This window comes from Hypomesus nipponensis, chromosome 13 (genome assembly GCF_054491055.1).
Source record: "Hypomesus nipponensis isolate SF chromosome 13, ASM5449105v1, whole genome shotgun sequence".
In the NCBI taxonomy this organism is placed as follows: domain Eukaryota; kingdom Metazoa; phylum Chordata; class Actinopteri; order Osmeriformes; family Osmeridae; genus Hypomesus; species Hypomesus nipponensis.
The window spans coordinates 16,385,734-16,398,221 of record NC_140373.1 but is presented as its reverse complement, the minus strand read 5'-3'; the positions used below and the strand labels follow the sequence as shown (position 1 = coordinate 16,398,221).

At 47.9% G+C, this 12,488-nt stretch overlaps 2 protein-coding genes across 3 annotated transcripts in view; both read left to right on the top strand.

Moving 5' to 3' along the window:
• The first annotated feature begins 388 nt into the window (after nt 1-388).
• The window catches only part of LOC146260437 (C-terminal-binding protein 2), a 38,558-nt gene continuing 26,458 nt past the window's right edge, over nt 389-12,488 (top strand). For both annotated transcript variants that reach the window (XM_084669283.1, XM_084669285.1), the window contains exon 1: nt 389-476. In XM_084669283.1, the coding sequence (XP_084525409.1) occupies nt 419-476 (58 nt within the window). In that variant the 5' untranslated portion in view covers nt 389-418. The remainder of the gene's footprint in view (nt 477-12,488) is intronic.
• On the top strand, nt 7,348-9,477 carry LOC146260438 (uncharacterized). Its single transcript, XM_084670403.1, is given in 3 exon segments — nt 7,348-7,852; nt 7,886-7,994; nt 7,996-9,477. Coding segments are annotated over 3 exon segments (1,914 nt in total). The 3' UTR covers nt 9,296-9,477.

Sequence of the window (12,488 nt, the reverse complement as noted above, 5' to 3'; positions counted from 1 at the left end):
GTGAGTGTGCGTGAACGTGTGCTTAAGATGTTTGTATATCTGTTGCCTGCAGCATCCTGGACTCTTTGGCTGCTCTGCTTTGTGTGACTTTGTTGTCAAAAACCCTTTTACTAATTCGCCATGTCTCTGCGCGTGTTTGTGGCTGTATATCAACTCTGGCTGTGCGCTTTTCGATGCGCGAGACCTCAAAGAAGGAAGACATTGATTAACCTGTATTCTTATCTTTCTCTCTCTCTCTCTCTGCATGCATGTTTGTCTTGTTTGCGTGTGTGTGTGTGTGTGTGCGTGCGGCTATGCAGGTGTGTGTCAAGGCGTTATGCCCTGGGGAGGACTGCGGACAGTGCTCTAGGATTCTCAGCCCGCGCCCCCTCCCCCCCCCCTCCCCCCCTCCCCACCCTGCCTGGCTTCAGCAGAGGACATGTCTCTGACAGACAAACACAAAGTGAAGAGGCAGCGACTGGACAGGATCTGCGAAGGTAGGCTACCCCACCCATTTCCCCCCTCCTCTTTCTGTCTTGTCTTTCTCTCACTTCCACACACTCTTTCTTGCATACACACACACTCACTCTTTCACATTTCACAGCAGAACTGACTTCCTCATTTACCTTTTTCTCTGGGCTCCCCTACTTGCATAAGCCCACCTCTGCTACCTGCTTCAGACTGGTTCCAGAACCTAATGGGACCAAAGTCCTTCCACTGTGTTTCCCTCTTCATTGTCCTTATTGTTAGCAGCACAAACAAAGACCTATTGATAATCAATGGCTATCGACTGGGATAATCCTCTACTCACCACTAGTTGTCTGTTTAAGATGTTAAGGGCCTGTATAAATGTCTACCTTATCACCAAATCATTGATCAACATGTTCCTGTCCCCCCTCCTCCCTTCACAAATTATTTTAAAAAATGGGACCAGAGCAGGCCAAGGGTGGTACTGAACGTTTTACATACAAAGTCAGACTGTAGACAGTCACAGAATATTGTGTTGAGATGGCCTGTATCCTGAGACAGTCATAGACTTCACTATGAGCATTGCTGAATCCTTTATTGTTTCCAGCCCCCTTCCTGCACACCCAGAATGCCACTGGTCTTGTCCAGCTGTTCTAGCACCTATGAGTCAAGCAGCTGGACGTCTGTGCCTGCCTGTGGGTATTCGCTGGTGTGTGTGTGTGTGTAGGAGTGGGACAGGGGGACATTGTGTGGTTACCCTTTATGTGTGTGTCCTGTTTTTTTCTGTGTGTCTCACAGCATGTGGGTGTTTTTGCAGTAACAGGTGTGACTGTGATGCGTGTGGCATGCTGTGGCAAGCGTACCTGCACTGTCTCAAGATTCAAGCGCGTAGAGAGGGACAGACAGATGGCTGCCACTGAGGATCAGTCGGCTGGCTCACAGGCAGCTATTGTGAGGGCAGAAGGGGGGGAAACGCACTGTGTGATTTGTTTTGCCAGTGACAAGGCAAAGTTTTCCTATTGATTGTGTGTAGCACCATGATAAGGCTGCCATGGCGATTGTCTGTGTTGTCTTAGCCAAACACACCCTGTGGGTTCACCTGTGTTTGGCCAGGCCTTACTTATCCTCCTCCGAACATCCACTTCACCCAGACTCCAGCAATCACAACCCAAAAGAAGGAGAAATGCACAATTTCAAATATGTCCTCCATCCTTTCCATCGCCAAGGTTTTTTTTTCTTCATATTTCTGAAATGCCAAGAGAAGCTTTGGCAAACCCGGTGGTGAGGCCGTGGTCTATGTTTCCATTGTCTTACTACATGTGAGACTCAGTTTCTAGAATTGGGTTTCAGAATGTGTCTTTAGGACAGATGGTCACGACTGCACAAGCCAGTTCCCTTTCAGTGAAGTTTTGTCCGTCCCTCCTCTCCCCGTCCTTATGTATTTGACTCTGCGACTAGATGGTTGGTCAGATGAACTTGTTCACCATAATCTGACTTGACAAAGTGCATGGTTTTTATTTACTTACTATCAAGAGCTTTTAGTTAACCCAATCTAAGCAACCCGGGGGACTGATCTCTCTTTGCCCCCCCGCCCCAACTGCTGGTGCACTGAAACCTCTCATGAACCCGAGCAAGTAGACGTTCCAATCACAGGAGGAGCTGTGTCTTAGAAATCTGTTCCCCGGCCTCATGTCCTATCACATTCTTTGTCTAATGCTGAACCCACATCCCACCCCGCCTCCCCCCACTGTCACTGGTCTGTGTGTTCCAAGCCTCTCTTCACACTTAACACTACCCGTGTCCCGTCTTCATGAGGGACCTGGACCCGGCTTCATCGTTGGTCTTTCTGGTGAGGGGATGATAAGGAGAACAGCTTTTCCCTCTAGGTCTTCCAGCCTCCCTCCCGGCTGCATCCCCCGCACCCCCCAAAAAACCAAGCGTGCTGTTGCCTCTCCCTTCTGTCCACCCATCTGTGAGGCAGTATGGGCACTGGCTAGAGAAAGACAGGCAGGATAACAGGACTGCATGACACCAAGGAGAAAGCAATAAACCAAATACATTGGAGTATAAACCTACCAAAAGATACAGAAGGAGTTGTATTACCAAATTAGAATGGTTTTCAGAGCTGGTGTTTGGCTACTGTTAACTGTCCTCTCTCCTCCCTCTTGCTCTCTTTCTTTTAATCTCTCTTTCCTTTTATCTTTTTCCCTGAACCTGCTGTGTCATGCCTCAGACTGATGCATTATGGGAAGGGTGACTGCTGGTGGGGGACTTGATAACACAGCAGATGTGGACCCTCAGAAAGTCATGAAGCCTGAATTAGTACCATGTGTTCCCTTTCCTCTTTCTCCTCCCTCTCTTTTCTCTTATCCCCTTCTCTAAGCAAGACTGTGGTGGCAGGGTAGAGGGGGGGGAGTGCCTGGAGGCTTGTTAAAAGTTTAATATACTGTACAATCACAGTAATTGACTGGAAATGTTCAAGTTCTTCCGTCATGGTTCTAATTTATGAAGTCCCCATGAAAGTTTAATGGGTGAATGGCACTACAGTCAATTGAAATCATTCCACAGCTATCTCTCCTCCAGCTTTTCCTCCTCTTCCTACCACCGCCGCTTGCCAAGTGCTACCCTGCGGCAGCCCACGCCCCAGAAAGATGGCCAGATTGCTCCAAAGACATGTTGTTGGACGTCTTTTCCCACCATTCGAGCTGTCAGGGAAGGGCCACTCAGCACTGAGAACTGGTCGGAATAGTTTCTGCTTCGTCGCCCTGGCTACATCCCCCTCCTCTGCCATGTCGATGTAGTTTATTTTATTTTGTAGTTTTTATGTATGACAGGACTAAATTGAAACTAAACCATGGTTTCTTCGTCTTTCTATGTCACATGTTGGGCTGGAACATGATGTGTTTTACTTTAATTATAGAGTCCCCCCCTGCTCAAGAAGAAAATTTTGCTCATGTGGAACATAGTCGGTGCCTTGGTGACACGCTAGATAGGGTGGGTGGCAGTCTGATTGGCCAGGCGTTATTTAGCTAGCCTGTAAAAAACTCCTGAGAAATGTATACATTTGCTTCCTCCTGCGAAGGCAATATTTGCCTTCTTAGTTCCTAGGTGTCATGGCACTCAGCGGTAGACCTGAGACGTGTTAATATTTTGGCATGAAGTGGTGAAGTGAGTGACACGCGGCCAGGAAAGGGGATTATTAAAAGAAGTTATTGTTGCCGGTCGCTGTGGAGTGATGAGACACTGTGATTAAGGGTGTGTTTTACAGCAGACACACTCCCCGTAAAATAAAATAAAAAAAGGGTGGGTTCGACCTTCCCCTCTGTTAAAGAAGCTATGGATACACAGTATTATGACAGTTATATCAGTGGGCTGACTGCTAACACACAAAAGCAAATAAAAGATTACTTTAATGTTTTACATTAATTTGATAGTTAGGGTCCAGAATACTTGTTTGCTGCCTATTAGCATTGTATGTCTTGGATTTCATAACTTTTACGTGGAACCCATCATGTTCCATTGGTTACAGGGCAGTTTGTAGTTTGACATGAGATAACGTTTTCTGACACACACAAACAAACACTAGTCTCAGCAGTAGCCCTCAGCAGACCAGCCAAGGATAAATAGCTTCTCTGTGTATCTCAGCTCCTTTCCAGACGATGTCACTGGTGACTTGCGAAACAGAAATCCCCCAAATCTCCCGCCACTGCTGCTGAGGAGCTGAGATGGGGTGAGAGAGGGGAGGAAGAAAGAGAGAGAGAGAGACAATGGGAGGAGGGGGAGAATGACTGTGATCCCATCTTCACAAACTACTGCAGTCTACTCATATCTTTCCTGCCCACCCCCTCCCCTCCTTCTACCCCCATCCCGCTCTGCCTGGCTCAGCTCAGCTCTGTCCTTGAGGTAAACGCTCAGTTGGTGGAGTGGGGATCTGGCCTCCAGCCTTATCTGCCCAATTCCCAGCATGCACATAACAGCTGTGTTCTCTTACTGGTTCCCTCCTGGTTGTTTACCTTTTTCTTGGATCTGAAAACAAACATGGGGACGCTGTCTCTCCCCATGCGCGACAGCATTTGTTCATGTTGAATAAACAACATTAATTCTATTGTTCATACAGTTCTGGCACGTTTTACTGATATTCATGTGTAGCACTGTATCGGCCTGAGGATGGCATGTGTTTGACTGTTAATGAGATCAGAGACGGAAGGCAAAATATATTGTGAGTGTGTGTGTGTGTGTGCGGTGTAAAGTAGGAGGACATTTGGCTCCCATTTGACACAAGCTCGACCAAGGGAAGGCCACGACCCTCCACGCTCCTCACTGGAGAGAGGTACAGGGTCAAAGGTCACAGTGGTGGCCAGAGAGGGTTCCAGCCAGGACCAGAGTGTGTGCTTGTGTGAGGCCTGCTCAGCCCCAATTGACCTATGGCGAAAGCCACTCTCCAAAACGACTTTGACCAATCCTACCTTAGCTACCGGTCACTACTACGCATACACAGACACACACATACTGAACTATGACTTGCAATATTTGCACAAACAAACAAACAAGCAACGCACTTTAAACACTCAGGAAACTGTCATTTCATTGATGTGCCATATTTTTATCAATTTTATTCTGACTCTATATTTATATATTTCTCTCTTTTAAGTGTTTTTTATTGTAATTATGTGGAAGGAGGACATTGCACTATAAGAATTTCATTGTATGGGCTAACTTTGTTAAACCATATACATGACAATAAATATCTTGAATACTTAACAACCTCCGTCAAACTTTCGGTTGTTTAGGCACAAAATGCCATACTGAACATTCCTATAGCAAGTACCCCAAGAGTTGAGAGGGGAGAGTCAATTTTCCCCTTTCCACATCCCAAAATCCAAGAGTAAAACTGTATGCCCCATTCTGAGCTGAATATCTTATCAAAAAACATACTTTTGTCTGTTTCAACGTGTTGCTATTGTACTTTCTCTGAAGCCCTACGCTAGCTAGCTAGCTATTAGACGTGAGATTACATTTGCAAAACTGGATAAAAAAATTGTGGTTACTATTTATTAGTACAATTAGGCTTACTTCTAATATTATCTTAATAATGGCTATCTTTTAGAGATACTATTACCAACAAACTAAACTAATTGCGGTAAAGTTAAGCTATATAGAAGCTAGCCACTACTTCTAGGATGATCATATTAGCAGTAGTTAATCATACTAGTAAGTAATAATTTAAAATCCAGTTTTGTGAATATTATCCAACATAGCGTTAGCTCTAGCTAGACCATGACAGCAGTTTACTAGCCAGCTACACTCCAACTGTTACTGAAGCTGTAACCTTAATTACTGCCCGAAAAATTTGAAGCCCTATACTCTTATACTATACTAATAATTATCAGTATTAATGGAAAAAACAAAAAAGCTACTTAAGAAAGAAGCAGGCAGGAGGTTTGCGTTATGCATTTGAAGGTTATACTGTCATATTGACTGAAGAACAAAATAACAACGTGAGAAGCAATTTAACCATGACCCTCTGCTAGTACTACTGTACTGTAGTACAGTAGGCTTTGCTTTAATTATTGATATGTCCCCTTCCTTGTTGATTTGAATATCATGAATATATCCACTGCATATTGCACTGTTTCCCCTATTACTTGTATAAGAATCACTTACACAAGTAAAACACCAAAAATATCACATCATAATCATATCACTTAAGGCCGAATTATGGACAGACAGACAAACGGAGTCGGACGGATTTGTTACATTTATAGTACTCTGAAGGCTGTGGGTGCTGAAAACAATTCACCGCCAGAAAAGTAGGTTGAGCAACGTTTTTGAAGCCTGCCAAATGACGTCTTTGTGTGTGGAACCAATTGCGTGGACCAATCACAGCCAAGGGGTATCCGTAACATGACCGACAAGCGGATGGATAGTCAGGAAAATCAGGAGGTGCACGTAGAGCTCTCCGAGGGGCTCGGAGAGAGCGTTCCACATCGGAGAGGGCGTTCCCTGTGTTCATGTCCGTGAAAACAGAGTAGTATATTTCGGCCTTTACACTGACCGGTACAGTATGCTACTTATACAGCAGTTTACAGTAGTATCCGCTTACAAAGAAACAACACTTGACAGACTAACACCGGTAACTAAGGTGGGCCTGGCTTAGGCAAAAGGTCAATTGTCTACGCTGCACAAACTGGTTCAGATGATGTCACATGGGCCAGTGGAATTAAGCAGGGTTTTATTTGGACTATAATCCCCTGTGGTGTAGTCTGTAGGCGGGTGGTTGGGGGGACAAGGGGTGTGTGTGTTGTAGCAGGCCTGCCAAAGGAAGGGATCAGCCCTACTGGATTACCATGACCCCTCCCCCACTCCTCTACTGCCCTCCATTGTATGGTGTGGATTTTTTCTTTCTCTCTGAGTATTTTTTCCCTTATGAGCATTTTCTGCCTCAATCCTCAGTCAGATTTTAGAATGTGAATATGTGGTCCACTGCACAAGCATGCTCCCCAACGCCCACCATACAATGGAAAAGCGGCAGATCTCCAAAGGTGCGTTTTGGTGTTCTGGACTTGCCAGAATATGTTTTTGAGGGTGTGTGTGTGTGTGTCAGAATGTATACTCTGAATAGCAGTCTAATGTTTCTAGAGCTGAATTATTTAACGTTTTCCTGCCAGCAGGGAGCTATTTGATAGCACAGCCTGAAGGAAGGACAAGACACCAACCATCTTCCATCTGCAGATCAGGTGAAAGGATACCTCATCACGCTTCACCTTTTTTCCTCTCCTCCCTCCATCCCTAAACCCCTTCTGTCTACCTGTGGAGGTGCGTGAAATCGGAGGCCTGAAACATGACGCCGTCTCTTTTGTCCCCTCCTTTAAAACTGCCTTTCGTAGTCCGTCCGTCCCAATGCCCGCGCCAGGAGAGCAGTCGCGTCCGAACCCCTCTCTGTACAGCAGACCACCGGTATGGACTGAGGGCCCGTGGGACGACGGTCAGACAACCCGTTGTCGGTTCTGCGCCACCATTGCGGGGCGCCGGAATTCCGTGGCGGCTCTGGGCGGAGAAGAGGGCAGCGAGGGTTGGTATCAACTACCGCCTGAAGCACATCCCCCACCGGAGTTCAGGCCGAAAGAGGAGCCGTACCCCACGTTTACGTACCAGACGTACCCTTATCAAGCGCCAGGCCCAGAGAGGCCCCTGCATGGGCTGCACCCACTGCTGAGGAAGAGCTCTGTGCCCGAGTTGGGCAGCCTGTACCTCCAGCAGCTGATGGCGGGCAGAGCCTCGGCACCCCCACAGGATTACTACCAGGCCAACAGCGCGTTATCTGGCCAGCAACGGGAAGGGCCTGGCTTCTATGGGGCCAGCCAGCACCTACTCAACAGATCAGCCCATCATTACGGGCTGTCTGGTGTGGGGGGAGTGGGAGGAGACGGGGGAGGAGGAGGGGCGGTCCGAGCTGCCTGGGATCAAGGGCAAAGCAGGCCCTCCCACCTGGCCTCAGCCCTGGCCCCTGCCCCTCCTCCTCCACCTCCCCCTCCTCCCCCGCCTCCTCCCCCCCCCGCCTCCCCAACCCTCTCACGCTGAGCTGAGCCGTTTGTATAGGGATCCGCTGGGCACCAAGATGATCCCAGACGTCCAGCGCGTTGCCGGCAGCTCTCCCTCTCCAGCCTGCTACGGGATCCAGCCCCCGCTGCCCATCTACGCGACCGAGCAGCCCGTCCTCTCCTACTCCTCGGCCTGCCCGCCCTCCTACACAAGCAACCTCAACGGCCACCTCTTGGACCCGCGCCAGACTGCTGCCACTGCCTTAGTGGTGGACCCGGCTTCCCAGGGAATGGAAGGATCTCTCCCCCGGGGCTACGGTGCCATGCCAGCCCAGCGGCTGCCCTATGACCCGGGCTACGACTCCGGCTCGGCTATGGTGGCATCCACGGCGGGGCCCTTGAGCGCCGGCATGCCCTTGCACCACCCCGGAGCCGACCCCAAGAGAATGGCAGACCCCGGCTTCCTGGCATACCTGCGCTCGGAGGGTCTGGCGGAGAGCACCATCACACTGCTGCTGCAGCAGGGTTTCGACTCCACCGCCATGCTAGGAGTCATGGAGGACCACGATGTGCGCTCTGTAGCCTCTAACCTTGGCCAGGCCCGGGTCCTGTCTCGTGTGGTGCTCAACTGTAAGGGCGGGGCAGGCCAGCAGGCAATGCGAGGCCGCTCAAACAGCTTCAGCCACCGAACCGACATGTACATGCCACCCCAAAACATGGCCATGGACCCCCACGTCATGCAGCAGCCCCCCACCACGGTCCAGACCTACTCCCCCAGGATGGGAGAGTTCCTGGGCAGGAGACCCAGCAGCGCCCCCTCCCAACACCTCCTGGAGACCACCACCTACCCCGGAGCTCCCCGGTCCATGGGAGGAGTCTACCCCATTAGCCAAGGGTACACCAATGCTGTGGCGGTGACCCAGCCCAGACCCCTGTCCATGTACAATGCTCACACTGGCATTGCCATGTCAGCAATGCAGCATCAACAGCCGCCCGCCCCTGGGACCCCTGGAGCGGCCCCGAAGACATTCTCTGGCTCCTACTCCCCCATGGAACTGATGAAGAGGGCCCCCAACCTGCCTCCTATGTCCCCCGCTGCCCAGAGCCCCCTGCATAGCCCCCAGCTTCTCCGGAAGGGGCCCGCAGCGACCGAGAACGCCGTGGTCCCGACGGCATCGTCCTCTCTCCAGGGGCAGGCCCTCAACAACAACAAGATGGTGGGGCGTCGGACTGGACCACCCGTCATTGTCTCAACCATGGCATCGCCTGACACAAGTAACCGCTATAACGTCCCCTTCCTCCCTTGATCTCTCACTCTTTCCCTCCTCCCATCTCTCCTGGCTTTCACGCATTGTGTTTTATAGGAGTCCTGGTTGTGGATGTGGTCAATTTTTTCAATGTGTCGTCTGCATCGCTTTTCTGTCTTGTTAATTTAGTTTGGTTCATTTAGCGATGTTTGCACTCATGTCTGTGCTTTGCTCTCTTGTTAACATCCATATTATTTAGTACAATGTGTGTGCTTTTGATTGGGTTAAATGCCAAGCCATATTCGCAAAAATGTCTTCATGGAGATGTTTGCATTTGGCATGGAGTACCATTTTCAATCGAGCGACAAAATAGCATGTGATATATCTGACATGTTAAGCAGCTTTCACTAAGAGGTCTGTTTTTAAATTGTCAAGTATTTATACATTCGGCGCAGCAATGTGTGTGTGCAATGTGCCTGAGGGATAGCATTGCTGTGATCCCTGTTGAACTGTTTTAAATGAAAATCACCCCACGAATGAGTGTTGCCTTTACTTTACTTCAGAGAAATATGGGTCAATATTGCCAAAATATTCACAGCCTAGCCCCACCCCACGCCCCACACCTAGAAAAAAACAACCCTCCACATATTGTTTTGTGTTCATATGACAAGTGGGATTTGTTTACATGTAAGACAGCTGGACGCAAATAAAGAATGCCTACAAGAGTAAAAAGAGAGTGTTGGAGAAACATCTTCATCGACCACACTGATGGTCCCGCTGTTTTCCCTCTAATTGACCTCTTGAGACACTACTTTTAATCAACCTTTTTATGTTTGGATTTGTTTTAACATACAGTATGTGGAGACATTTGAATGACAATAAAGGTAACTTGGCCGTGGGGTTTACAGTTGGAGGTGGATGGAGAACCACTGTCACTCTCTACTTTACACAATTCTTTCCCTAATCTGGGATTTAATATCCCCCCCAATCCAATTACAGTAATTGGATGTGTGGCTCTTCCATGGAGTTGATTGTAAGAGGTAGCTAGCTGCTTTTTTTAGACATTCTGCACACTGGCCAAACAATATCCGGCTGGCTTAGCAGATATAAGTCAGTTTCATTATGTGCATTTTGGTCTTGGACCCCAAATTTAATTCTACCACCCTCAAGCAGGGATACAGAGGGTGGTGGATTCTCCTACTTTAATTGAAACTTAAATTTAAGGTAAATCTCCATAGCTACAGGAAGCTGTCATGGGTTCTCTAGTAGCTTTCTCTAGAATATTCCACAGTGAAGGCAGTAGAATGTCTTAAGCCACACAAGTTGCCTAGTTATTTCCCATCAAAGGTTTGAAAAGCATGCTGAGAAATTCTTAAGATTTACATGGATATGCAGTATCAGCCAGGTCAAGCTAAAATGTTTTATTTTATTTTGAAGGTCTTAGATGCCTAATTGATGCCATGGAGTGCAGCAAAGAAACAGGCGTTTACTCATTTCACGTTCTTGTGCATGTCTATTTAGACAGAGTTGTTAAATTGCCTTCATATTCATCATGTTCTCTGCGGGTATATAAAATAGGAGGGAGACAACTATCTGAAGGTCAATAGTGTAAGCTTCTGCAGAAGATGTCTGTGTTCAATTTACCATGATAACTTGTAGGATATACCCTGTGTTGTAAACAATGGGCTTGAATAGACACCAGTACAGCTAGAGCTATTCTCCTGATGAAGAGAGCTGATGAGCTCAGTAAGGGTTTTAATCCTATCACCTTGTGTTTTGGCCAAGCAACCCAGACACTGAGCTGGCTGTGGAGGTCCGTGTGAATGGTTCTGTGTTTTCTGGTTCCAATAAAGGGATAATGGGTTATCCTCCTGTATTTTTAGTTTTTATTCTTGACTTGTGTCAATGAAATCGAAGGTAAGGGAGCTAGGCCAGGTTATTAGAGAACTTCTCTTACATTCTACTCTCCTGCATTCCCCACTCACCCCACAACCCCTTCCTCTCCTCACGCACACTCACAAGGTCGCCTTCAGAACGCATTATTGGTCCTCGAGAAAGAAAGAAAAGGTTTGGCATGTCAATCTAATTTGCATTTGTCTGACATTTGTTGCTTAGGTAATTTCATCTAATAATGGCCAGCCCCTTGCCTCACATCTGAAAGCGTGCCCCTTAATTGTGTGTTGCTAGGCAACCGGAGGTTTTGGTGGTAATCAGTGCAAGATTATCTTCACATTTAAGAAACGGCAGAGAGAGAGAGAGAGAGAGGTTCTGAGCTGGAGACCTGTGCGGCGCGGAGAAATTAGCATTGTGTACATGTTTGTGTCAGAAAAAGCCTCACTTGGTGAGAGACAGAGAAAATTGAGGGAAAATAACAATGTGTTTTTGCGGGCCACTTGGTGAAAAGACCAGCGTCTTTCTCTGAGCGCCGTCTCAAGAGATTGCCTTCCTTTTTGTGTAAAGACAATCACACTGTTGAAAATCCATCTTATTACACGCATTGTGTTTAAGATCAAACATGCATATTGACACTGCTTTTTGAATACACCAAAGCAGTTTTTTTAGTAGTGTTCCTACAGTCAAAAGAAACAACCATTTATCCTGCTACATTGAAGATGGAAAACTCTACACTATATTATAACATTGTAGTAGATTCAAGTATGATGTATTTTACATATTTTACTGTGTTATTGGAACAGCCATATTTTCCTTATTTCCAAACAAAAGGTTTTGAACTGAGATCTTCCACTGCAGCTTTATGTAGGACGGCAGGTGGGAGGGCCTTTCCGTCTCCGTGGGCCTCTCTTGGTTGGCTGAGGCCATAAGTAGCATTAATAATGGCATTAAATGGTCAGGCTAGCCTCGTTGGCGGCAGTTCTCTTTCTGCCCAATGTAGGGAGAGTGCACTGGTGCCCGCTCTCGCATTGGCCATGGAGTTGTCTGTCAGTGGCGTACCTCAGAGCGCTGCAGGTCGGTACTCGTCACGTGAAGCAGCCTAGCTGCCGTCTTAGCTGACGTGTGTGTGTGTGTGGGTGTGCTTGCTAGATTAGTTAGGTGGGATCGCCATCTGTGTAAAGTGCACATGGCCCGGCACTAAGGATAATCCAGCATGTGTCACGAGAACATCTTCAGATGCTTTTTCCGGGACAGAGCCTCAGGAGGCTGGTTGGGTTGTCAGGAGAAGGGAGGGGGAGGAGCTTTGCATTGAGTGAGGGTGACGGGGAGTCGGGAGCCCACAGGGGTTGCCGCAAAGCTT